The sequence below is a fragment of the Lepisosteus oculatus genome, chromosome 28 (assembly GCF_040954835.1).
Source record: "Lepisosteus oculatus isolate fLepOcu1 chromosome 28, fLepOcu1.hap2, whole genome shotgun sequence".
NCBI classification, from domain to species: domain Eukaryota; kingdom Metazoa; phylum Chordata; class Actinopteri; order Semionotiformes; family Lepisosteidae; genus Lepisosteus; species Lepisosteus oculatus.
The window spans coordinates 658,825-684,672 of NC_090723.1; the positions used below are offsets into that span (position 1 = coordinate 658,825).

A 25,848-nucleotide genomic window follows, 5' to 3' on the forward strand; every position below is an offset into this window, starting at 1 on the left:
ACACACCGAACAGCCCCCTCTCGTTTGTAACCCACTAAAACTTCTAATTCCGCAAATCATGAGAGGAAAAACCAGCCCAGGGAAGATCACGTTTGAACAATTTATTTCCTTCATGATTCTTGGAGAGTTTCAAGACAACTGCTGAAAGAAATGAAGGTCTAGCAACCCCAGTTCCCCTTTGGGCTGGTCAGAGACAACGTACAGGTCCAACGTACCTCGCCATCCCGAAGTGCGGAGATCGCCAGGTCAGTGCGGTTCTGTTAAGTGGCGTGGTCAACTCTGAACTGACAGTCTTGGTTGAATAAATAACTTAAAGGAGCCGCAGCCTGGCCTAAAGAAGACAGAACACTCCCTGCAGGATAGAGCACTTCTAGTTTTATTTCGAAAACCATCCCGTCCCCTCACACCCCCTTCCCATGAACACTGCGCTGTCTTCCAAGTCACTGACGTTTACAAAAGAAGAACACTCTGCTTTAGTGTTTATTGCATTGCTGGCTCGCCGTGTCTGAAACTGCCTCGCTCACGCTGATCAGAGCAACGCCTCCCCTCGCCTACTGGACAGGTCTGTCTCTCGCCCGCACCGGCTCTTTCCACTGAACTGGCCAGCTAGACCTTGGACGCAGGGTTTCTCTTTTCCCAAGGACAGCTTGAAAGACAAGAGCTGTAAGGTGAACCGTGATTAAAAAAAAAAAGTATTTTCCGCGTCATCTGAGGATGGATCTGCACAGCAAACCTGTGTAGCCTGAAGCATATCTGGAAACAGCTGGAGTTGGTGATTATAAGCCCTTACAGCTGCTGCTTGTGTCCAGTGTCCAGGGCGAGGGGCACAGAGAGCACCTGCACTGCCAGCCTGCATGAGGACCAGCGACAGCGCCATCTTGTGGCCAGTCCATTAACACGGTTTCTGTCTGTCCGTTCCTTTTATCGACAACTTGGTCAGGTTCGGCTTTTACTGAAACGATGTTCTCAGATGCGTCCGGCGTGGCGAGAAAGTTGTGTGTGATCAGATATGATTGAGGCAAGTCTGCATGTTCTAGTTTTACTCCTTGTGTTTTCCCCTGTCAGAGCAGTTCATCGCAACGAAGTCCAGTCAGCTGCAGCTCCGCGTTGATCTGGCACCTTTCCTCCCCGTGGCAGCGTGGGTCAAAGGTCAAAGTGGTACGGGTTCTTTCTCCTGAAGCAGTCAAGTCCGTCCGTCAGCTTGTCGGTCCGTCGGCGAGTAGCATCAGCTCCCTGCCCAGTCCCGGGGTCACTGTAGCACCAGGCCCACCTGACAGGAAAAGCAGAGGACCAGCTCGTCAGTTGAGATGACCACAGCTCAGGCCCTCTCTCCAGCCCAGGCTCCATCTGGCCATGAGCCTGCTGGGAAACAGCGTCTCAGACGTTGACAGCACTGTCAGGCCCAGGACACTGAGCAGCAGGGCAGAGCGCAAAGAAATGCAGCAATTTCCTCAAAGCTCTGGTGAGACTAACACAACCAGCACCTGGCTGCACCAGTGACAGTGTTTCTGGACAGAAAGGCCGTTCCAGTAGTGACTCCACTGGCCCCCAACCCCCTCCCAGCTGTGCAGAATGCCTCTCCAAGGTTATCTGGCTCACAGTGCCCCCTAGTGGCAATCAGAAAAAAATAAATCCTCTTTCAATGTGACAGAGCCTGACCCCTGCAGTGCCATTGTGCTCACTGCATTCAGAAACAGCAAAACAATGAGGGAACACAAAGAGACAGTGACAATGCTGGCTTTCAAATGGCACAGGGTTTCAGAACAGTCAGCAAGAACTGAGGAAGGGTCATCAAATGGCTTTAAAATACTAAGAGCTAAAAAACCAAAACTTTTCATCTTAGTGAGGTCAATTCATTTGGGTACGATGTGCCACTGCTTTCAGACCCTCACAAAATGCAAACAGCAGATGGAGGTCAGAAGGCTGATGGCAAGTGTCCCTGGTGCTCCCCAGAGGCACACAGCGTTTACGCTTGGTCAGCAGTCGAGAGGAGGCCAGCGTGTCCCCTGCTGTGAGAGACCTGGCAGCAGTCACTGCAAAACACTCTGCCGCCAATTTCTAAAAATAAACTAAAGGGATCTTCTAGGACACTCTGACCTGATTTGGAATCGCCACTGTTTTCACGGGCTGGGCTTCCTGCCTTAACTGCAGGGCGACACCAGGGTGCTCCCTCTCCCTCGGGCCTCCGGCACGTTTACACCAGGGGCTTTTGCTCATTTGACACGGTCTGGGGGACTAGGGCTTGTCAACAGAGAGTAACTGCTCAGGTGCAGACGTCTCTGCTAGTTCCTAGCTGGGAGATTCCAGAGGGAATGTGACTTGGTTAAAGACAGTGTGGAGCAGCAGTCGGGGGGGAAACTTCACCCAAATCACTGCAGGGACCCCGAACGGCCCTGCAGCTGTATCAGTGGCTACCAGGAGACTAGAGCAGGGAGCAGTGCAGAGGTTCATTATCACTGACGACGAAAAACAGCTGTGAAACACAGGAAGGCTGCACAGCGGAAAGGCTGCAACTTTTCTGCGTCAGTGTGAAATTAACCTCTTCTCTAAAAATAGATAAACTGGTAGATAAACCACATGCTAAAGCAATGCCCTAATAAAAATCCATGTTCCTTCTATGACACGACAGTTCTATCCTGTGTAAAGGCATCTTCGGTAGCAAACCCAACAAGAATCTCCACAGGACACTCAGCACGCAGACTCACCTTCTCTGCGCCCATGCTGGGACACTTCCAATTGTACAGGTAATACTGCAGGTTCCCATCTCCAATCCCAAACTTGAGCTTCTCCAGGAAGGTCTTGTTCTCCATCAGGTCCAGTGCATTGAAGACATCAAACCCTTTCTGCAGGAGAGGAGACAGGGAGACAAGGTCTATTTCCATGAGGTTACATACTTCTCAACCGAGTATGTGTTGCAACACCAGTAAGTTAATACTGCAAGACACTAACTTGAACACTTGGGCAAATCTCCTAACTTTCCGATTTCTTGTGCACCAAGAGGCTGTGATTGAGACAACCGATACCATGATCAATGTGGAGTTAACACACTATTATATAAGTGCCTCGGGGGCACATACTCAAACTTGGATGAAAGAATAAACGATGTGGAACGCAAACACCTGTAAAATGAAGACGCCGCCGTGCCGCGGCAAAGCTCACCGATTTGGCCAGGATGAGGGCGTCGCCCATGAGGTCCATGAGGGGCGCGACAGTGTGCACGTTGTAGAAGGAGTAGGCCGCCTTCAGGCTGCGGTGCACTGGGTGGTTCATGATGGTGGAGGGCAGGGTGTAGAAACTCAGGAAGTCCGTCACCACCCCCTCAGCATTCTGGGAAAACAGGCCAGGCAGTGAGTGATGAGAGGGGGGAAAGGTCAGGAACCGACGGCCGTGCCGGGCTGAGGGAGGCGCTAGTGAGCCTGAATTAAGAGTCTGGGATTGCAGATTGGAGAGACAACCCGGCAGATCTACAGGACAAACCAATTTTCCTGATCTGTCAGGGTGAGACTGCCCAGGAGCTGTGGCAGAGGGAGGCTGGCACGGGTTCGGATAGGCTGGCGCGGGTTCGGATAGGCTGGCGCGCTCACCTCCACCACGTAGGTGTCGATGATGTTCTCCTGGGGCAGCAGCCAGTGCTCCACCTCCTCCAGGCTCATCACCGGCGCCAGGTGAAACTGCTTCAGGTAGGCCTGTAGCAGCCGGTGCACCATGGCCACATCCTTCTTCTGCATGGGCCGCAGCCCCTGCGTCTTCGGGTTCTGGACAGAGAGGGAGACAGCTCGGATTGGAACCAGCGCTGCCCCGGAAAGCAGGGCCCGACCCCCCTCCTTATTACAGAACACTCCGGTCTGCCACTCCCAGCCGGGGAAACAGTGAACACACAGTTACGAGCCAATGGCCTGACCAGAGCAGGTAACCCTGGTGGCGACGCAGCGCGGGCACTGACCTCAGGCAGCCGGTACAGCTTCATGGTGCGTTGCATAGTCATGTTCCGGCTCAGGTGAGAGAACTTCACGTCGATGAGCTTCCGGGGGTTCAGGGAGCGGTGCCAGTACCTGCCAACGCCACAGTCGCACACAGACACAGATCAGTGGGCAGAGCTAGAGAACCTGAGAGCCTGCCACCGTCTGGAGCAACAGATTCAAGCGCACGCCCATCCCTGACCTCTGCACCCAAGACATGCACGCCAAGCACACTACAGGCTTCGTGGCACAGTAACTTCCTCGGGACAGGACGCTGCAGACTAAAACCCACCCATCCGATCAGGGCTGGACAGAGGTGTGCTGACCCTCACGGGAGAAGCGGACCTGACTGAAGACTTTCCAAACCAGCCTGCCTGGTATTTTGCTAGGGGCTCACCTGCAGGTGCCCACAGGCTTGGGCAGCACCACACCAGCAGTGTAGACAGCCTGGAAGATGCCCTGCAGGTTGACCCGCCTGGTGATCTCCCGGATCAGCACCGGTGCCACCCGCTTGGAGCGCAGCTTCTTGTGCACGCAGAGGAAGTTGATTTCCACCATCTTCTTCTCTCTGGAGCGAGGGAGGGAGGCGGAGAGAGAAAAGAGGCTTTTTCAAGGACAATACCACAATACCACTTCACACCAGGCAGGCCTGGCTGCTAGCGGCACCGAATGTGTAAAAGCATTGACACAAAACCTCGTCGAACACAAATCGTGGCCTTGGAGAGCTACAGTGCCATCTTAGAAAACAAGAACGGTTACAGATGAGAGGAGCCATTTGGCCCATCTTGCCAGTCAGCTAGATAAGTGACTATTTCAGCCAAAGAGCTCATGATCTCAGCTGTTTCCTGAAAGAAGCAGTGTGTCGGTTTCAACAACATGGCAGGCAGCTTGTTCCCTACTCCCACCACCCTTCTGGTTTTCCAAACCAGCCATCAATTACTTGAGTCGCCCACTTGCTTAACTAGACAGGAATAATAACAATGATAAGAATAATGTGAGTAAGGAAGGCATGGATAGCGATTATTCGGAGTCCATGACTGTTAAAAGCCAGGGGGATATTTGGTCAGGACACTGGCTTTATCAGCCCAAAAAAAACTTTAAAGCATTGGAACTCTCCAACACCAAGGTTAGTGCAGTAGAGTAATATAATGATTAGGAAATGAATACATTAGAAATAGCAGAGATAACAAGGATTTCATCCTGTGTGCACCTTTCTGCTGATAATATCAGATGACCAGCCTGTGAAACTGTTGGAAGCAATACAGTACAAGCTGTATGTTGTCAACCTTCCTCAATTTCACTTTTCATTGTCCCATTGAAAAAAAACTACCAGAGAAATGACTAAAGAGCCCGAGCTCCAGTAACGCAAATGACACTGGGGAGGGCTGCAGTGAGAGTGTGAGCGTGGAGAGAGGCAGGTGCGTGGAGCAGGCGGGTCAAGTGGGCAGTGGCTGCCACTCACATGTCGTAGATGCGGATGGAGGCAGGAATGGCACTGATGAACCCGACCAGCTTCTTATTGGACACCACCCTCACTCCGCAGTGCCACTGAGGCAGCCAGCCAGGGGGGCGCAGCGCCCTGCCAGGAGAGAGAGAGACAGGGGGAGGCGATGATCTCCAGACACTGCTGTGCAGGACCCCAGTCCTGTAGGATTCTTCTACAGCAGTTTTCATGGTGTGCAGAAATAATACCCAACTGCGATGCCTCTTTTTCGGACATCTCGGACAAGCTTTGTGCCGTCTCTCTAGACCACAGTGCATGAAAGGCACTTCTAGAAATACAAGTCTGGGGACAGTCACTAAGTGCCAACGTTAACAAGTATTTTCTGACCTGTGTGAGCTGCAGGTGGCAGAAAGGGCCTAACAACATCACGCTGATGTGACATGTCTACAGAACCTGCTCGTTTTAAAGCACGTTTGCATCTGCGCACATTAGTGGAGCAGACGCTAAAATGTGTGTGTGTTTGAGACTGATCCAGATCCCGATCCCAACAGGTGAAGCAGCTGATGTACCCAGGGCACAGGGCGCCGGAGGCAGTGCCACTCACCAGAGCAGGAATTCGGGGGAGTAATCGAAGCGGAACATGTTGTCGTCGTCCTCCACGTAGTTCTCATTCAGCAGAGTGTAGAGCTCCTTCAGCTGCCGGCGACAGAGAGGAGGGAGGGTGACATGGGGCTCCTGCATGTTCCAGCACAGCAAAACGGGGGGACAGAACCGCTCGCACCCGGCTGCCTGCCAGAGGGGCCGAGCGAGACACATCGCTGCCCACGTCCAGTGGGCCGCTGGACTTCCACAGCCGAGGGCACGGCGATGCTCTCTGTTCACGCAGCAGGGCGACTCTCTGAGGGCTCACGTGCACATGCAACACGCCGAGAACGGGGGATCCAAAGCTAACCGAACTGGACTGGCGTCCCTCGCACCCGTTGCTGGTCTCTTCCGACCATCCACGGCTTATCCAACACACAGTCGCAGGGGAGCCAGTCTCTTTAGAGAATGGATGGATGGTGCCCAGGACCAGATTTAATTTCCCGCTCAACAAAGTTTTCTAACGATTAACAACAAATGCAGGTCTTCCCCTTTCCCAACGGTCTTCCTCAGCTAATACTTGCATGGCATGAAACCGACCGGAGGGAAGCCGGTCCACATGGAAATCGACTCTGGACCTACTAGCAGCCAAGAACTCAACAGGAAGCACAGCTGTCTGAGACGGGCCAAGAGCGAGGCCTGTGCATCAACCGGCACCAGAAACCCCCTGGAGCAGAAGGAAGGGGCAGCTCACCACAGCAGAGTTGCCCAGGTCCAGGGTGTCCCAGATGAAGCCCTGGGGCAGGCTGTAGGGCTCCGTGCGGATGTTGTCCTTATCGGGCTCGATGGAGCCATGCGACATCACCACCTCTCCTGCAAACAGAGCCGGGACACGCAGGTCAGCCAGAGCGTCTGCTCCGCTGTCTCGAGTAGGTTAGTACCTGCAGTACACACTGTAGTTACTGATGAAAAGGAGAGCCTTGGTCCTTGATTTGCATTGCAACAACTTAACTGGATTGTTCCCGGACCCGGAATGTCCCCCTCCCTCCTGGTCAGGTCTTAATGACCAATGAGCAGGAGAAAACGAGGACAGGTGGGAAAGATGCTGGTTACGAGGGCCATGCTGAGAAAAACATCTAACTGTGGGACAGCAGGGCATGAGGCACATTGGGTCCCCAGGAAAGTCCAGGATCGCCCTTCTGATGGTACCAGTCACAGCAGCGCCAGGGACAGTACATAACTGCAATCAGGAGGCCCCGGCACACTGGAAGAAACGGATCTCCTTCACCCCAGGTGCAGACAGTCCAAGGTCGCTCTTGTCACCTGACAAAAACCCGCCTCCCCTCCCTCGGCGCCCTGCCCTCCTGACTCACCCAGCTTGGGGACGGGCTGCGTGTCCCAGAACTGGTAGCTGCGGCGGCTGGCCTCCTCCATGGTCTTGGCAGGCCCCTGGCCCACGGAGAAGAGCTCGATGGCCTTCTGGATCTCCTGCAGCTTGTCCGCGGGCAGAGAGTTCACCTGCGGTGGGGGGGGGGGGGGGACAGAGGTCAGAGGTCAGAGCAGCCAACTATGTGACAGGAACCACCTGCAGGTGGAGTCTAACAGCCGGCCTGTCCAGCTCCTGAGGTCAAAGGTCACATTGGCACAGCCGGCCAGATTTATAACTCCTTGCCTTAGATGGTTGTGTTGCCCTTTGAGCTAATTAAGAGTCGGCTTGAAGGCTGCAAATTTTTTAATGACACAGAAAGTACAATGTACCAAGCCATGCATCTACCTTGTATATTCATGGTAAGATCTTACAGGTCTGGAAAAATGTGAATGTTATTACAACGCCCACCCACTCCAACATTCAGCCTGCAATGACTGGAGGGCGGGAGAACAGGGTCAGGGACAAACACCACAACCAAACCACAAACCGCAGCACAGAGACGCACACCTGAGGTGCTCAGAGCCAGATCTGAGCTTTACTAAACACGTGTCCTTGAGACTTTGAAAGACTTCCGTCAGGACCGATCTGCGCCTTCACCACAGCCCCGACACCCTGCTACGGGACGTCCGGCCGGTGCTGGGGCTCACCTTGGCCGACTGGTCCTGCGCCACGTCCTTCCCCCCCGCTTTCTCCTTCTTCCTCCTCTGTTTCTTCTTCTTCTTCTTGGCTCCACCATCATCCGCTGGGCTCTTCTCCCTGCGGGCAGAGGGACACAGCCGCCGGTCAGCCTCCTGCTCGCGCCCGGGGACACGAGGGACAGCCAGGGCCCTCGGAGGTCCGGCACCAGCAGCGGGACCACCCTTCCATCCGCAGTATGAACTGGACAGAAGGACGGTGCCGAACAAGAGCTCGGCCTCTCGCCCACCTAGCCCGTTCGGAAGTTAACAGATCCCAAATCAAATCCCATGCCCTCATCCGACACGTCCTGGAAGAAGCCAGGGTACCAGCTTCAACAACCGGGTTGGGCAGCTTGTTCCAGACTTCCGCCACCCTTTGTGTAAAGCGCTGTTCCCTGTGCTCTGGGGTTAAATGAGAGCAGGGTGTGAGCATTTCTCATGTTCAGCCATGTTACGTGTTACCCTGCGTCAATGGGGCGACAGGAGCTGTGAACCCTGAGTGTTCGATGGCTTTTAAAGCGTATCAGGATAGCGAATCTAAAGACCTGATTCCCTATTCTACGAAGCCCACGGCAGCTTGCAAACAGACATTCTAACAGATTAATAACGCAAAGCACCTGTCCACATCTACTGCCAAAAGGGCAAGGGGGCATAAAACTAATAAACTCCAGACATCCTATTGCTTTCAACAAAAATAAACTTACAGTTAGCACAGCCTGGACTACTGAGGGATGATGCACTCTTTCACCTTAAAATGATATTCCTTTTCTCTTCACACAAAGTGCAGTCAAGTCCATTCATTCTTAGACATCTGCAGCGGATCCAATCAGAATCTGCACACAGATGTGCCGCTGTGCAACACGAGCAAAGGGTAGTACTTCCCCAGACAGGCTGCTTGAGCCTAAACCACCGGGCTGCAACCACTCGGGGAGGGCAGAGACACCACCATGCAATGCTCAAACTGAGATGCCAAAGCACTGCAGCCACACAATACTACAGATATTAAAAATATTTTACCAAACATTTGCAATTTCTAAGTGTTCTTTGCACTAGTAGCAGGATTTCATGCAGCATTTCAAACCAAGCCCAGCGTGGATGGGATGCCAGCACGTGATGTGGACACAGAGCCCAGCTCCTCTCCTGCCCCGACCCCAACCCGTGCACCACTCACAAGGCTCTCAGGAATGTCCACCGAAGAGCAGCAGAGCGCACACAGCCTTGAGGCGCTGCAGGAAAGGCCCGACTCCCCCGGCAACGACTTTCCTGCACCACGCTGCTTTTACAGCACTGCACGGCTTCAGTTTTCAGGCACTGCGCTGCGGCGTGGAGAGGGAATGGATGTAAATCCTCCCAGCCCTCTGCAGGCGGCCATCCTCGCCGGGGCAGGTGTGTGCGAGACGGGGTGTTACACCCGCCAGGGGGCTTTTACAACAGCACGACAAGAAGAGGGAGGAGCGCGCACTCCGGGCGCGCTCTCGCCCGCCCCTTCCGCCTCGGGCACGGCCCGCGCCCGCGCCCCCGCAGCCCGCGCGAGGGGACAGACTGGACACGCGGACCGGGCAGGGCGGGACGCGGCGATGACGTCATCACCGCCGAGCCCCCCGGTTTCAAACTCCTCGCCGGACCCTCCGACCCCGAGCAGAGCCGCTGCATCCTCACGACGTGCGACACAGAGCCGAGACCTGTCAGCTACAGCTATTATTCTGATGTTTATTTTTTTTCCTGCATTTGGTTGTCTTTTATGCACCACTCATACGAATCCCTGACCGAATATGTGGTTCTGCGTCAGTAATCAGCGTGTGTAGCCCCGTGACTGATTAAATTGGGTGCATTAATTAGACTTGTACCGTTTCCAGCCTAACGGGAAAGCAATATGCTTTCCTGTCAAATGTGGCTACAGTCATAGTGCAAACCGTTTTAGATTTATTTTTACGAGCTGAGCTTTCAGTTTCCATCCGTGCCCCGGCTTTGCCACTACAGAAAGTCACAGACCCCAAGACCCGCCCCCCACCACGATGGATCTGTCTTCCCACCAGTCAGATCCCAGAGCTCGCTGTCAATCCAACCACCCCTCCAATCAAACGCGACAAAGGGGGCAGGCCTGCACGGATTATGCTGTTTCAACCCGGCTGTACTACATCGCTTTATTGTCACGCCGTATAGCAATAAACCCTATTTTGCACACAACCAAAAATAGCCGCCAACGTTCATACCCATCACTGAAGTGGTGCTCCTCATTCTCACAGTCACTGCAGTGGCCGTGGTCGTCTTCTACCTCGTCCTGTCTCTCCGGTTTCGGTGCTGTCTCATTCTCGTCCGCCATCTTTAACCAGGAACTAAGGGACGCTCCGACCCCGCAGTATCTGTCGCGGCTATTGGCCGGGCGGCGCGGTGGCTGCTGGTAAATGTAGTCTTGGGGCTTAATGCCCCAACACATGGCCTGTGCTGTGTCTCGGTGTGTGTGTGTGTACTGGTTGTTTTCAAGTTAGGATACTCAGTTCTGCTGTGAATTAAAGTGCATAAACTTTGTCTTTACCTGAAGTGCATAAAGGTGTAGTGTTTCGGTTTAGTCGTGACCTGAAGTATATATATAGTTTAAAGTTAATAGTTTGTTTTTTTATTTCTTGAAGATTTGTGTAATCTGAAAGATCTGGTCCATAAAAAGGATCACGGTCACGTATCTGTTTTGCTGTTTCAGGAAATAAGTTTCTGCATAAAGTATCTACTTGGCACATATACGAGCAAATGGGAAACAGAATAAAAAATAAGCATTTAATGTTAAGTAATTTTCGTTTCAGTCAATTGCACCTGAGAATCGCGTTTCTTCGTGACAGGAAGTAAAGCGACCCTTCCACACTTTTCGAGTCAGCCACCAGATGGCGATGTTGTAGCTGGTTTGAAGTCTGTACCAACAATAAGATTCTGGTTGTGCGATTTGCAATCTTCAGATTTAGTTGATTTACTGGTTCTGTCATCACTTCATACCTTGAGTCTTTGAAACACAGCTGCGGGCATCTAAAACATTTCACAGAAGAACAGGCCTAAGTGAAAAACAAAAGAGATTTCAACATCTATCACTTCTTCACACCCCAGTGGAAGTACTTCAGTGGAATTTTGTTTTGCTGTCTTTTTCCTGTTTCTGTTATCAGCAGTGATTGAGGAGGTCTTAACTTTCCTTTCTCAAGATAAGAATAATACCACTGGCTGGAAAATTGCTTAATGTTGTGCTTATCTGCAAAATGTATAATAGACCAATACGCCTCATTATATTGCATGTAAGGTTTACAGATTAATTGTGCAGAAGGTAAAATGTTTAAGGTACTGCATGTATTTGATTTGAGAAATGGTTAACCAATATGAAACAGTTTAAATGAGAGGTAAATGCCCTGTGATCTTTTTCTAATCTGTATCAAAGATCAACTGACTAGCAAACAGGACAGTTTTGCAGATGAAGCCAAAACAAAAGGATGAGCAAATTCTTTATAAATTTCAATGGGAATTCAGAAAGACTGAAACCAAAATTCAAAATGGATCAAACCCCTGGCAGGTGATGATTAATTTGACAAGTGCAGGGTGTGAAATGCAGGCAGCAAAAACAAACTGCAAATATAAATTAAGAAACTACTTGTGAAAATACAACTAGTATCATCATTGCTTTAAATAATATGTAGACGTGTATTCATGTGTAAAGGCCAGTTCTAAAATCCGTAAAGCAGGGGTCTCCACCCCAGATCTTGGTGAACCAGTTCAGTTTGTTTCATAGGGCACTGTAAAACCACAGGTCTGTCTAAAACTCTGGTCCTTGCATGTTCTAAACGATCTCTGAGTTAATTAAGCGCTTGTTTAACATCACATTTCTCCAAATTCTGCAGATTAGTGAAGGTCTGATGGCTGCTTATAAATCCTGCTGGACAGCTGCTGATTTTGAGGAGACCAAGAAAATCTGCATCAGCCTTCAGCATGAGGACTCCTGTAGTAACCCTGAACCTTGAGAAGCCTGGGTGCACTTGGTAGTCATTTAGATCAGATCAGATCACTTTATTGGCCATATACAATTTCTTGTTTTAGGAATTTGTCTTTTTTTTCGTATACCCCAACTTGCTCTCCATGGGACACACGGACAGGGAGAGAAGCTTGGGGTCAGAGCGCTGGGTCAGTCATTTATATGGGGCCCCAGGAGCAGCTAGGGTTAAGGACCTTGCTCACGTATCAATAATACAAACAGATCACACGCCTCAGGCCTGCTCTGAACAATACCAGCTAATGTACCTACACTACCCACATCTTGCACATTATTCCAGGAGGGCAAGTTTTGACTAGAAAGGACTGCTGTATGAAACTTTGATTTTAATAATAATAATAATAATAATAATAATAATAATAATTGCTTACACTTATATAGCGCTTTTCTGGACACTCCACTCAAAGCGCTTTACAGGTAATGGGGTCTCCCCTCTACCACCAGCTCCAGTGTGCAGCATCCACCTGGATGATGCGACGGCAGCCATAGTGCGCCAGAACGCTCACCACACATCAGCTATCAGCTATTTTAAGCTGCAGGGAGAAAATTCTGAAGCAAATCCCTCATTTTACTGTAAAATATGCTAAATATAGTCAAGAAACTAAGACACCAGATCTGCACCCAAGCACAGCAGGGGAAATTAAGGATCTTTTTAACAAATGATTTGGAAGACAGAATAAATCCAGGGTCCCAAGACTGAGAGCACTGTCATTGTCCCCCACAGCACCTCTCACTGGGCTTCACATGCCTTGACCTTCATCCTCTTCACTAGGATGCTGCTCAGTCGCGTGAATCCAAAACACATTAACAACTTTTCCTGGAATTAAAGGAAAGTTTATTGTCTCATTTCGGAACTGATGCTGAACTCAGGAGAGCTCACAATGTGCACACCTGCCTGTGGACACTGCTGCCTAGCTCTGATGCCATTGTGTTTTTTGTCTTACTAACATGCTCTGAAAGACATCTTTAAACAAAGCATGTCTAATATCATTGTGCAGATCAGACCTCAAAGTTCAGCATATCTGCACAGACAAAAGCTCTGTACCTGAAACAGAACTGGGAGATTGAGAGCCTGGTGTATGTGGACAGGGTGCACAATCGATCTGGTTTCTTTTTGAAGATAATGGACACAAAAATAGCACGTGAAGCAAAGAGTTGAATAGAGGTATGGAAAACAGAATTTACCCTCTCTTTTACTTAATCAAATATTAGTACTTGAAAACTGATCCAAACTTCAGTATGTGTTGAGATTGCATCAATGCAAAACAGTTTTGAAAAATGTCCTATGAAATTTAACATTATCATAAACATAAATAAAATAAACAAACTAAAAGGCACAAATACAGGGATTGTCAAACTTAAACAGATATCACAGAAAAGTAGAACACACATCTAAGCAAAGAAAACCTCTTGTCCACAAACAACATAGGGCACCATTGCTGTCATACATAGATATTGGAGGAAACAATTGTGAGACGTTCAGACAGAGGAAATTGTGGGACTTTCAGACAACAGTGTTACCAATGTTATAGTGCCAGATCCTGCTGTGCACACGGGCTCATCCCTTGACTAATTTAGAGTATTAATCACATAATACTTGTCAGTACAAAGGGCTGATAAACAATAAATACCATAACTGGAGGTGGGGATACACTGAGCACTCAGTAAGTAATCTGATTACACTATCAAGTTAATTTGGTGAGCCTTTTAATTACAAGAAGCTCTACAAAACACGAAAGCTATAAAACCAACCGCAGTCTTAGTGTTGTTCCAGAAGGCAGCGAGGAGACAGTTAGGGGAGTGTTGTGCAGCAGGTATGACTGTTTAAAGACTCTTCAGAGATGAAGTACAGTTAAGACAAGCAGCTCTTGCTCCTGGACAGATCCCCACTGTGTCCCGTATAGCCGGACTTGGGTGGATAGGGATCCTATGGAGGCACTTCTGATACGCAGCTCAGGGAGGAGGCCTCAATCGTGAGCGAGGAAGGGAAGACTAGTGAGGGTTTAAATAGTGCTGAGTAGATCGGTGTGTGGACGTTTAGGGAGAGAAGAGCTCGTGGGACTGTGGGAGCGCTTACTTCCCCTTTGTGCGATTCGTGACACACTGCTAATGAGCAGTGAATTTCAGCTTCTGAGATAAAATGGCGTTACAGTGCTGTGTCTCTGCACCAGGGGCCTTTAATTAGCCACTGACTGGCAAGTAAAAAACACAGGTGGTTTAACTTCTCATCCAAACATGGAGTTCAATTAAGCGATGAAGTTCAGAGTTCCAGGACACGGGCTCTCGAGGACTCAAATTGCCCACCCCTGTCAGGCACAAGGGCAAGGGAGATTTTAAACAGGAAGAAGTTGAAAAATGAAAAAAAACCAAGACATTTCTTAACAAAACTCATTTCATGGAGCCATGTTCTATGAAAGCTGCCAGTTCACAGCTCTCTTGAATTCAAGAGGCAGGCTTTCGCTGGTCAAATTTGTGGTTTGTTTGCTCTTTGTGTTCTGAGTCATCAAACTAAAATTTAAAAATTACAGCAGCTCATTTTTCATTTTGATGTTGATTTTCTGGTGGACCTGCCCTGGACTAAACAGACTGTGAGCCAGTGAGAGGTGTCCACATCTCAGGGAAAGACAGCCGCTGTTCCTGGCAGTTGCTTCCTGCACCTCAGGGATAGGGATGTGGATCAGCTGCTTCCCAGAGACTGAGCTGAGCACAGGAGCCTTAGTCTGGTTCTGCTCCTTCATGACAAATTGCTCCAGTAGCCCCTGCTCAAAAGCAGCAGCACTGGAATGAAGCCTGGTCACATAAACCTAGAAGCTCCGGAGACAGATCACAACTGTTAAGTTACTCTTTACATTTAAAAAAATATAACTGGAGTATTACATCTCTGCAAAATTGCATATCAAATATTGCTAATTTATCGTGTAAAATAATAAAATCAAATCAAATAAAAAAGGTCAGCTTTCTTAGCTTGATAAGCTGGTGAAATAAAAGAGTGAAAGTCCTGCCAGCGAGGCTGCTACTGTCCTCAAACACTCGACAAGCAGAGCACCCCAATGTCCGGACAGGGCCAGGGACACCCCTGGATTTCCATGAGAACAAGCTCCCTGGTGCTTCTCTCTCCGAGCTCCAGCCAGCTTGGTATTGGACCTGTCCTGGTCCCACAGGGGTAGGACCGATGATGACCAATGGGGCTTGCCTTCTCTCTGGAGGGGGTTCCTTTGAGCTGCTGAACGAGACGCTGCCAGCGTCCCCTCATCACCCCTGTCACTGTGTGTGCGCTGGCCAGGGACCGGAGCACGGGGCTCACGCAGGTCACGGGGACACAGGCTTGGTGGATCCCAGGGCAGAGACCTTGACGTGGATGAAGAGGGTGGCGGGGGACAAGGAGCAGCCGTCCTCTTTCAGCAGGTGCACGTGTCGGAATCCTGGAAGACAGAGGGGTTAGAGGTCAGGGGTAAAAGGTCGTAGAAGCTGGAAAGGAGGGGTGCCTGTGTTGCTTACATAAAACATGACACTGCAAAGTAACGATGAACCCTGACTATTCTTTCTATATTAGATATACAAAAAAGAACAGTGCAGTAGTTAGCTAATTGATCCCAGGATCTTATCCATCTGTTTATTGAAAGAAGTCAGTGTATCAGCTTCAACAACACTGCAACATTCCCTACTCCCACCACCCTTTATGTAAGGGGTGCCTCCTCTTTTAAATGCACTTCAGTTAATGTTTTCAGTTGTGGAAATCTGTTTTGTTTGTTGTGTTACTTTTTCTGAAGAAATTTGCTGCATTAACTTTGTCAGTGTCTTTGAGGATTGTGAATATTTGTATCAGGCCCCCCTATCATTGTCTTCCTCTGTTCAAGACTAAAAAGGTTCAGCTCCTTCAGTCTGTCAGTGTAGGACAGACTGTTCCAACAAATATGTGGTGGACTAAGGATATTTCTGTTATTTAGAAAGACTGAAAACTCTTGGCTCTGGCTATTTCAAAGTTCTCATTAAGAGCCTATTGGTCACACAAGTACATGTCTATATAGCAGCTTTAAACAAAAACCTGAGAAAGCCAGGAATTTTCCCATTTTCATTTTTCAATAACAGGTGGTCAGAGCTCTTGACTGACAACTAAAAAATGTTAACTCTTGGATTCTGACTGTGTGGGGCTTTAAGAGGACGAGGTTTGCTGAAAGAGGCCTTGACCATTAGGCTAAGTACACACTCCCCCTTCCTGTGCCCTGATACACAAGTCAACACTCCCTGTTGACACAGCAGCGTGTGGTATGACTCAACAGTAGTACAACACAGAGAGCTGTCCATCCACATGCCATGCTCATGCCATGATCTTTTTTCCACTTTCCAGGAGAGCGAATGTTCTGCTCATTGACTGCCCAGTGAGGCTGCCCGTCCCAGGGAGCAGAGCCAGACAGACCCAGAGAGAGCGGGAGAGATAGGAAATCAGGCCGACATTACCTCTGCGCAGGCTGGTGAAGGGCAGAGTGAACTGGCCCACAAAGTCATTACTGGAGGCCATGTCATGATCTTCCACCACAAATCGGATCAGAGCTAGCTCAGGCACCTGGATCTTGAAGGACAGAGTGCAATTCCACAGTGGATTGAACCCTGCAGGCCACAGGAGGACAGTTATCAGCACACAGCAGTCATCCCCTTGCCCAGGCAGGACCCCCAGAGCAAAGGCCTTGTTAACGTTGCTGCAGCACACAGTCTCTTTAGAGATTAAGATGTCTTTTCTCAAGAGAAGCTGTAGAGCAGGAAACAAACTGTAAGCGGATTAATGGAGGGCGTAATTAATGTTCCTGTTGGCAATCTGACCCCAGATTTAGCTGTTTTATCTCCAGCTCAGGACAGACCAGTTCAATCGATTTACACTACACACAGAACACATCGACCACAGTGATGAGAGAGCTTCAACAAACTGATAACTGTAGCAATGATTATTAAGAGGCACAATGATCCCCACTCCACAAAATTCATACATGGGTAAAAGGAAAAGTCGTCAGGATGCCAGAATCCAGCAGGAATCAATGTTGGTTTTGATAAGAAGTACAATACAGACTGGAGTTAATGGGAAAATAAGAACAAATCCTCAGTGTCAAGTGCAACACAACTGCTTTAAAATACATTGCTCTCTTAATCTGCTTTGCACTACATTTTTTGACATTATTGATGCAACAGGGTCCTTGCTTTAAGGTATTGTTACAGGCTGGTTAGGAAGATGAGAGCACATTTCGTTTCAAATTCAGAAAGGAAACTGGTGCTTTTGCACACTTTAATTTTTCCTCACAGAAAAACAAGATCAAAACAAACTGTTCTTTTCTGTCAGCTGCTGTCTTCTCCTTTGTCTGCTTCCTTTCCTGACTCATTGTCTCTCTCATTCACTCCCCCTTGGAGTCTGGACTTTGTACTGAGCCCAGACTCCAAGGGGGAGTACTGAGAGTTTCGAGCCATCTGGGATCACCGCAGCCACTACCAACAGCTGTGCGCTCTCGGCGGCATACCGTTGTTAGTGATGTAGGGCGTCTCGGCCTTGGTGGTGTCGGACGACACCCCGTGCACCTCGATCCGGACCAGGGGGTCCACAATGGAGTTGGGCTTGTCGGTGTTCAGCTTGGGCAGCTGCTGGGCGGAGATCACCTGGTAGAGGAAGGACAGACTGTGGTCAATGAGTCAAGTAAAAGTACTGGAGAAATTCATTATTTTTAAAGATAAACTAGTTCTAGCTACCATTATCAGTGGGTGAGCTAACACATTGTTTTACACAGACAGTGATGTTTTTCAATAGAATGTGTTCCTGAATTCCATGAGCTCTTGGAAACAGCAGCGGTCTGTAGGCTCCCTGCTCTGGGCAGTGTGAAAGAGTGCCACGGAAGAAGATGTACACAAAGCTATAATTTTGTAACAATATGAAGAGTTTATTCAGCAGGGACTAAGCTGACACAGTCTGGATTTCATAGCACTTGTGCAATTGGATATTCTGTAAGCAAGGAAAACAAGGTTTTAGCAAGTATCTAAAGCTCAAACACTCAACATCCCAAGCTAGTCTCAAACCAACACACCCTTCTGCTCCCTATGGCATCATGATAGTTAACCTTTTACATGGTAACCTCTGCCCCTTCTGCTTATAGGTCATCTGATCTGTTAAAGTGGTATCCATCCATCCACACATTTTCTAACTGCTTTATCCAGTTCAGGGTTGCAGGAGAGCTGCATCCAATCCCAGCAAGCAATGGGTACAAGGCAGGATACACCTTGGATGGGATGCCAGTCCATCACAGGGCACACAGACACAAACTCACAACAGGGCCAATTATTCCAGAAGCTAATTAACTAACCCCTACACCACTGTGCCTCCCCTGAAACTGTATCCTTTCTCCTTCACAAACAACAGCAAACAATTATAACCAGCAAATACACATTTACACTCATTCACTTGAACCCGGTCTCTGTCCTAATGGTGTCTGTCAGTCTTGTATCAACATAGATGTGTCACCAATATTGAGTTTACTATTCGAACAAAGAGACCTAGTTGTACAAGAAAAGGGATACCACTTCCCCTCCACGCCACTAGATGATGATGTTGCAGATAAGGACAACAATGTTTACCTGCATTAGCTCTGGAAGGCCATGTGGAGCTCAATATGCAGGTCTAGTAATTTACAGGAAAGTTACAGAAATACATATCCACCATTTTAACAGAATAATTATTGTTTTTTTGTATATTGCACATGGCTTCTGGGAAATATAGGTATTTTCTTGCAATTATGGGGGTGGTGTGAAAGCAGACAAGTTTGTTCAGTCTATAATAAATGTCTGCTTACAGGCTATGTGAGAGGGTTCCATCACAACCACAGAAGACAAGATAATAATCTGAACACAGATAATAGGGTTCCTGCAGCTTGACAGCTATTACATTCCAAGACAGTTGTAATTACATAAGCTTGCAACTGTCACTATAATTGTCTGAGATAAGCTCTTCATAAACCTTTCCGCTCTCCTGAATCAGGATTGCGATTCCTGATAAAAAACTGATTGGAAAGAGGCTTCCCTGACAGCCTGAATGTACAAACTGGTAAGGACCGTCCTGTAGGCACACCAGCGAGGTTACATCTTCCCCTGGGACAGTCCTGAAGGCAGGCCTGCTGTGGCTGCTGTCCACCTCCCCTCCCCCACAAATCCCACAACTGCCCTCTCTCCCACCTTGATGGTCAGCTGTGTGGGCTGGTAGCCTGGGCCCTGCAGGGGGTTCTCGGGGTCGAAGGTCGAGTTCTCAGCGCGCAGGAAGGCGGGTTTGAGGATGTAGCCACAGTGGCCGTTGGGAAGGAAACGTCCCTGGTTCAGATCCATCTGCTCCCCTGGGGTCTGGAAGTTGAGCGCCACTGTGGGACACAAGACACATCCATCATCTTCATCATCGTTAACATCACCATTGTTGTCACCCTCTTCGTCATCATTGTCATTGAAATCATCATCTTCATGATCGTCATTGCCATCGTCATCATCGGTGTCATCAGAGAGTCACTTACGCCAGAAGAACAGGGCACAAGTAGGGACCACACTCAGATGAAGCAGTGTGGCTCAAGAACTATTTAATTGGAGGAATGAAAGAGATTTTTTGTTGTTTGGATGCTGACCAATCTGACAGCCGCAGTTCCACATGTCCTGGGGGTTGTAGTTGGAGGACTGGATTCGCTGCCCAGAGGGGTAAATTCGACTCAGCTGCCGCGTGTTGTGCTGCACAAAGGCCGTTCCTGTGGAAGCAAAGTGTCTTAGCAAGTTATGAGTTTTACATACATGACATAAAGGAAACTCCCTTCAGCACTGAGAGAGGAAGACCAGACACCTTGCTCCCACAACAAGCAGGGTGTAATCAGTGCAAAGTTCTCATGAAACTGAGCAAATGCTGAAACAACTCGGATGTCTGTTTATACCTTATGTTTAAACTGCTTTTCGCTAGGCTGAAAAGAGAAGAAAAGAAACAAAACGTTTCGTCTGTCGAACCTTCTTCGAAAGCCACCCGAAGAAGGCTCCACAGCTGAAACGTTGTTTCTTTTCCGCTCAAATAAACCTTTACTTGTTCCTTTGCAGCCTACGCATGCTGACACAGCTACCTGCTCGAACTGCTTTTCGCTATTACACAGCCCAGCCACTGTTACTGTAGGTCCATAAGCCCATGAGATGCTTTGTTGAATAGAGTAAATTGGGGACACTGGGTGAAATAAATGCTGAAAGCTGGCAGATTCATGCCCCCCCATAAGCACCTGATTCCTTGATGTGGCGCTGGGCTTCGCTCTCGGAGAAGGACGACATCTCGTTGGGCAGCTGGGCCGCCTGCTCAAAGCCCCGGAACGGGGTGCTGCGGCAGTATACCACCAGCTCGGACAGCTCCGGGCTCAGCTTGGAGGTGCCGGCCTGCGGGCAGACAGACGCACTGGGCAACGGGGCAGAGCTCCTGCTGGCATGAGAGGGTCTGCCCCCTCGGTCACACCGCCTTTAAAATGGGTCTTCCTCGGACGTTCAGCTGTCCCTCTTGCACTGCCCTCTGCATTTTGAGAGCTCTTGCCTATTGCAGGGAGGACTGTATGTCCTTAAAGAATGGGCTTAATGGGACAAATTTAACAACTTAACAGCTTCTCCGAGTTCTTTAGGGGCTGCTGCTTTGAAGAAACCAAGGAACCCTGCAGAGACACCAACCCTGCAGATCTACGTTTGCCCACCTCTGGTCCATACATACACAGGAGAAGCACAGAGCAATTCTTCTTTTGAACCAGGCGGCACAAGAATGTCTTTACAAGTAGAAAGATGTGTGAAGTCTTTCATGTCCTCATCTACTGGTGCCGTTTGGCTCCAAAGTTTAGGGGAACTATTTGCAAACTAGGAATATCAACACCACCTTACTTTACCTAATGTTTCCTTTTTTCAAAAGAAAATAAAACAGGGGTCATGGCCTTACAGCAAGGCCCTGTAAGCCCACCCAGTTCCGCACAGAGTTAGCCAGCCTGTGGAACTGTGGTCTCAGACTTCATGTCTGGACCTGAGCTGCCAATGATCAGCTGTTCCGTCAGTTCTTAAGCACGAGCTCACAGCCTCACCTTCGCCACCTCCTTGTTTTTGTTGTTCCCGGGCCTGCCTACCATCTCATCCTCTGAGCCGGATGAGGAGCCAGCGCTGTCCGTCTTCACTTGCTGGCCTGTCTCCTTCTTGCCCTTCACCAGGATCCGCCCCTTCAGTTCCTGAGCCCAGCCAATAAGAAGCCATTAAAACACAATAGCTCCTCCCCTCCCGACCTACTAACCCGTATGCAATCAGGTTTACTACCAGGAAGTCATCCACAGTCATGACAAGAGCACACTTTCCTATTTTTTTACTATAACGAAGACACTTGTTAGTGTTAGTATCTTTGTAGTATAAATGTACCATACCTCTAAGCTGCTTTGAAAGTTATCAGAATTTCAGCTTAGGAAGAACCAAAGGTAATTGATACATCCTCTTAGTTGTTTTGTTTTTTTGCTGAAGATTTTAATGATAAGTAGAAATGAAAAAAGCATCGAGCTAAAGTCACCAGACCACTGGTTTGTTCCCAGACTGTGCTGTGAGGAGGCTGCCAACTGTAAAGCAAACCACAGGAAAAACACAGACATCGCAAAGTAACACAGGAGCCAGCAGGGGGCAGTAAGACATAAAGGGGCCTGATCAGTGGAGAGATGAGCCGATTGCACAGCAATCTGGCAGACAGGAGCTCTTTCCTCAGATTATCCTGCTGGCAGGAGCTCTTTGTGGAATTAGATTTCCTGCTAATGGATCCCACAGCCTTGCTTACTGCCGTCTGTGACTCTGCTCTCTGACACTCCAGCCCTGTGGTCCCTGACGGACCCCCGCTGTGAGTAATTGCACCCGCAGGCAGCTCTGTGACCCATCAGAGGCCTCTTACAGTCTGCGGACAGAACGTGCTCCCTGTGCCGGACAGCAGGCCCATCAGACCCTCGGCTTTAGGCTGGCGTGTTTGTTGCCCTCCCCCTCCTCACCCGTTCTTCCCACTTGAGATGTTTAGAAAGGTAAAGAAGTGACATAACCACAGAAATAAAAGCACATGACAGGAGCAAGCAGAAGCACCTGTGTGTCATTCCCAGGAGCACCTCTTGCGGTTCCTGAGTACCCGTGCTCTTTCACTAACACGCTCTGACAGGACTTCAGACCTCCTCCCTGACATCTCTGCTCTGTGTTCTGTCTAAACTCCTCCTTTTAAACACTTGATCCTAACAAGTATCACTTGTCAATTTAAATCCATTTACGAGAGAGATGCTTTTCTGATGAGGCATGTTTTTGGCAGTTCAGGGTTTAGAACTGTCTCCAATAACAAACCTCCTCCTGCCAGCTTGAATTAAATCCCACCCTGCTGCCATTTTGACACGTCTTCTCTGTTTGCTGCAGGACCGCCGAGGCAGAGAGACCCCACCTCTGGAGAAGGCAGGCTGCTGCTCAGCTGGCCGCTGATGGGCTTGGTGACCAGACTGTCTCCCAGCAATGTGCGGAGGTGCCTGGCCATGACCGCCTGCTGCTCCACGGTGCAGTGATTCTCCAGAGACAGGATCAGGGGGTAGGGGGAGGCCTGGCCAGGGAGAGACACACCAGCACAGTCATGACTCTGAACATGCAATGGGATCTGCAGTAAAACTAAAAATGCCAGTGATGTGTAATCTATTACATGTATAAATAGTACTGGAAGCTGACACCTATTTAGAAATCATTTAGCATCTGGCACACCATGATATTTTACAGAAGGGACACGGCGCTGATCATTTCATTTTGTGGGGATGGAAAGACATGCTGTAAGCTAGAAGCCGGACTGTCCCCCGGGCCCTGGCCTGCAGAGGGCTCTCCCCCGGGCCCTGGCCTGCAGAGGGCTCTCCCCCGGGCGGTGTCTGCAGGGGCCTACCATACCTTGAAGGCGTACTGGGCGATGGTCTGGATGACCTCTCGGAAGGGGATCTTGGAGGTTAGCGTGTGGCCGTGGCAGATGACCGGCTCCCCCTTGTCCCCGTCCCAGCAGTCCAGCTCCACGCAGCGGCAGCCCTGGTTCAGCGCCCTGCGAACACAGGCGCCCCCAGGTCACCCCGAGTCAGGACCCCCGTCCTTTCGCACTGTCACACTCCCGCTGAGGAAGGGGGTGATTCCGGCTGTGTGCAATTCCTCAACAAAAGCTGTCCTTTGGACATTACAATCAGCTCTCCCATGGGTTTGCCATGCTTATACCATATAATTACTTTATCCCACCATGACACCTCTCTACACTCTACAGTACTTTCACAGTAATTTCCCTTTGCTTTACTGCGCTTTACCGTGGAGTATCACAGTACACTGTCACAAGGGTGTGCTGTTTCTTGGTCTGGTTACTTAACATTACAGGACAGCACTCCCTGAAGCAGTGGCAGTGCTTGGCATCCTCCATTTTCCCTTTAAGATGGGGGCCTGGCTGGACGGGGTGGCTCACAGGGCCGGTGTGTCGAGCGTACCTGATGTAGGGCTCCGTGCTGCTCATGCTGGTGATCTGGTCCTTGGTCAGGTAGGTGTTGTGGGAGGCCGAGATGAAGTAGTGCGCCAGGGGCTGGGTCATGTCCTGAGAGACGGTGGCGTGCGCAGGGTTGAAGACGTTACTCTCGCTGGACAGCAGGTACATGGTGAACCCATCCATCGTCATGAACTGGCTCTTCTTAGCTGCGATGAGACAGCGAGGCAATGAGGCGCTTTGTCAAGCTGTCAAGTTGTGACTGTAATGTAGCAGTGTACTGTGTTTTGTCTATGATATGTGTGTGTTATGTCTGATCTTTCTTTCTCTCCCTGTATCTGTATCGCACCACAGATCTGGTTTGGCAATAAACCCAACTTTATCAGAGACGTCATTGTTATTGACAGAGCAGCAGGAGCTGCTCGAATCCAGGGGGAATGAGATGGGGGACCCTGGTTACAGGAAGCCATTCCCTTTGTCTACAGATGTGCCTCTTTATAAGAAGAAGTGAGTAAGGAGACATCATTCCCCTTCCTTCCCTGGAAATGTCTCCTTCTGCAGTGGGACATCTATACATTCGGGACTCCCCTCTGGCCTATAGCACTGCTTCATCTCCCTTGACAGTTTCTGAGGTAGTAGCAGCCGTCTCACTGGGTGGGAAAGTCAGCCCCAGTGTGGCTCCCTGTCCCGCTCCCCCGGCTCACCCCTGTCGCTGAGCTCGTAGGTCTGGATGATGGCGTGTGCGTGGGCCAGCGTGGCCTGCTCCTCGCCCTGGTCCCACAGGAACTCCCGCAGCTCCTTGGCGGAGAGGGCGCTGTCGTTCCCCGAGTACTTCCAGAACACCGCCTCCAGCTCGGGGCGCCGCATCAGGCGCCGGCAGAACTCGGCGATCTCGCTGTTCTCCAGCCGGCCGTTGGCCGATCGGTCGCACTGCTGCAGAACAGGAGCGCGCGCTGTGAGCCCGCCCCGAGCCCGCCCTCGGAGCAGCGCCCAGCCCGCTGGGACACCGCGGCTCTGAGGGATGTGAGAGCGAGCCAGTGTGCCTGGGTGTCAAGCAGCAGAGGAGCTCTGAGCCTTAACTCTTTTTCACCCAGGCATCTGCTAACCCTGTAGTTGCCCCTTTACCAAAGTGAGGCTCAAACTGCGGACAAGACACCTGCTGCCTTCAGTGGCCGACAGAACCCAGGAAGTGACTGGTCTCAGCGTGTCGGGGACCGGGGGACTGGTTACATGTTTATGCACAGACAGACGTTGAAACCAGCGACAGTGACCTTTCAGCCTTCCACTTATCAGCTGGCTTCTACCGTCACAAAGCGAGTACCAGCTAGAATATCATCCCCACAGTCCATCTTCTTTTTCTTTATTTCCCCCAGATCATCGGCTCAACAGGAGGACGTTCTGCGACGGGGGATGCTGACTGCGAGGTGCTGGAATCAGCACATTTTTTATTGGTAGCTCTAAGCATACTTGCTTTCTGGTGCTGGCAGGCGGTGTAATTGAATCCAGACGTTTACTACAGACTGTCTGAGGCTGACTACAGCTGCCTCAGCCTCAACATGTCTCCCCAGAGCCCCCGCCACGCCACCAGTAACCCCCCTCCTCCCAGACCACACCCCCGAGCAAGCGCTCTGCTTTCAGAGGTTCACTCTCCTCAGCTGCAAAAACCAGGAAAAACCAAGGCCTGATTTCTGGTAGCTATCAGAATGCCCCTATTGAACTGTTTCATAATAATTCTACAAATATGAAGTAACACGTGTAGCACAGAAATCTCCTCCATCAAAAGTTTTGAGCCTCTTTTCAGGATGGCTGCTCTCTCCTGGTGCGATCCAGAAGCTGTTTCCATGGCAATGATCTCAACAGGCCTGCAGGCTTTAATTAATATCTTACAGATGAAAAAAATCAACATGATATGTTTTTAAAAAATCTTTAGCTTCCGGTCTATTGATTTGTTAATTTGATCTAAGCCAGGGATGTTCAGAACAACAGCAGTCCTGGATCTGCATTCATAGGTATAATCAGGTCTTAATTACTTTATGGAGTACTTTATGATTTTTAATTGTTTGATTCTTTGAATCCCTAGTTCCTAGAAATCCCGCACTGGGAGTACAGGTCCCTAGACTATCTGGTCCCAGTCCAGGACTGGTCTTGGGCAGCTGGAATCAGATACAATTCCTTGGTTTCTTTGTTAACGGGGCAGGTTCCAAAAGAAAACCGTAGCCAAAAACAG

At 49.7% G+C, this 25,848-nt stretch overlaps 2 protein-coding genes across 4 annotated transcripts in view; both read right to left on the reverse strand.

The window, feature by feature from the left end:
- Positions 1-353: 353 nt before the first annotated feature.
- Positions 354-10,451, reverse strand: nmt1a (N-myristoyltransferase 1a). The gene is made up of 12 exons (XM_006638092.3): positions 10,305-10,451; positions 8,062-8,170; positions 7,359-7,503; positions 6,740-6,858; positions 6,008-6,099; positions 5,422-5,538; positions 4,357-4,527; positions 3,944-4,052; positions 3,585-3,755; positions 3,160-3,327; positions 2,706-2,843; positions 354-1,270 (listed from the first exon to the last, which is right to left on the reverse strand). The coding sequence occupies exons 1-12, from the start codon at positions 10,412-10,414 to the stop codon at positions 1,250-1,252; spliced, it is 1,470 nt and encodes a 489-aa protein (XP_006638155.1). The 5' UTR covers positions 10,415-10,451; the 3' UTR covers positions 354-1,249.
- A 2,473-nt stretch (positions 10,452-12,924) lies between these two features.
- The window catches only part of LOC102698909 (1-phosphatidylinositol 4,5-bisphosphate phosphodiesterase delta-3-A), a 28,712-nt gene continuing 15,788 nt past the window's right edge, over positions 12,925-25,848 (reverse strand). For all 3 annotated transcript variants that reach the window (XM_015361965.2, XM_015361966.2, XM_069185837.1), the window contains 11 exons: positions 24,326-24,554; positions 23,629-23,830; positions 23,057-23,201; positions 22,572-22,724; positions 21,208-21,348; positions 20,377-20,527; positions 19,750-19,866; positions 19,316-19,494; positions 17,617-17,752; positions 16,571-16,720; positions 12,925-15,534 (listed from right to left, as the gene is read on the reverse strand). In XM_015361965.2, the coding sequence (XP_015217451.2) occupies positions 15,422-15,534; positions 16,571-16,720; positions 17,617-17,752; positions 19,316-19,494; positions 19,750-19,866; positions 20,377-20,527; positions 21,208-21,348; positions 22,572-22,724; positions 23,057-23,201; positions 23,629-23,830; positions 24,326-24,554 (1,716 nt within the window). In that variant the 3' untranslated portion in view covers positions 12,925-15,421. The remainder of the gene's footprint in view (positions 15,535-16,570; positions 16,721-17,616; positions 17,753-19,315; positions 19,495-19,749; positions 19,867-20,376; positions 20,528-21,207; positions 21,349-22,571; positions 22,725-23,056; positions 23,202-23,628; positions 23,831-24,325; positions 24,555-25,848) is intronic.

Excerpts from the sequence above, each read along its gene's own strand:
- nmt1a (XM_006638092.3), bottom strand. The coding sequence starts at position 10,414 with ATGGCGGACGAGAATGAGACAGCACCGAAACCGGAGAGACAGGACGAG. Across the intron at positions 4,053-4,356 it reads AAGCCTGTGGGCACCTGCAG|GTACTGGCACCGCTCCCTGA; the intron begins GTGAGCCCCTAG and ends TGGCGTTGGCAG. Across the intron at positions 2,844-3,159 it reads CCCTCATCCTGGCCAAATCG|AAAGGGTTTGATGTCTTCAA; the intron begins GTGAGCTTTGCC and ends CCTCTCCTGCAG.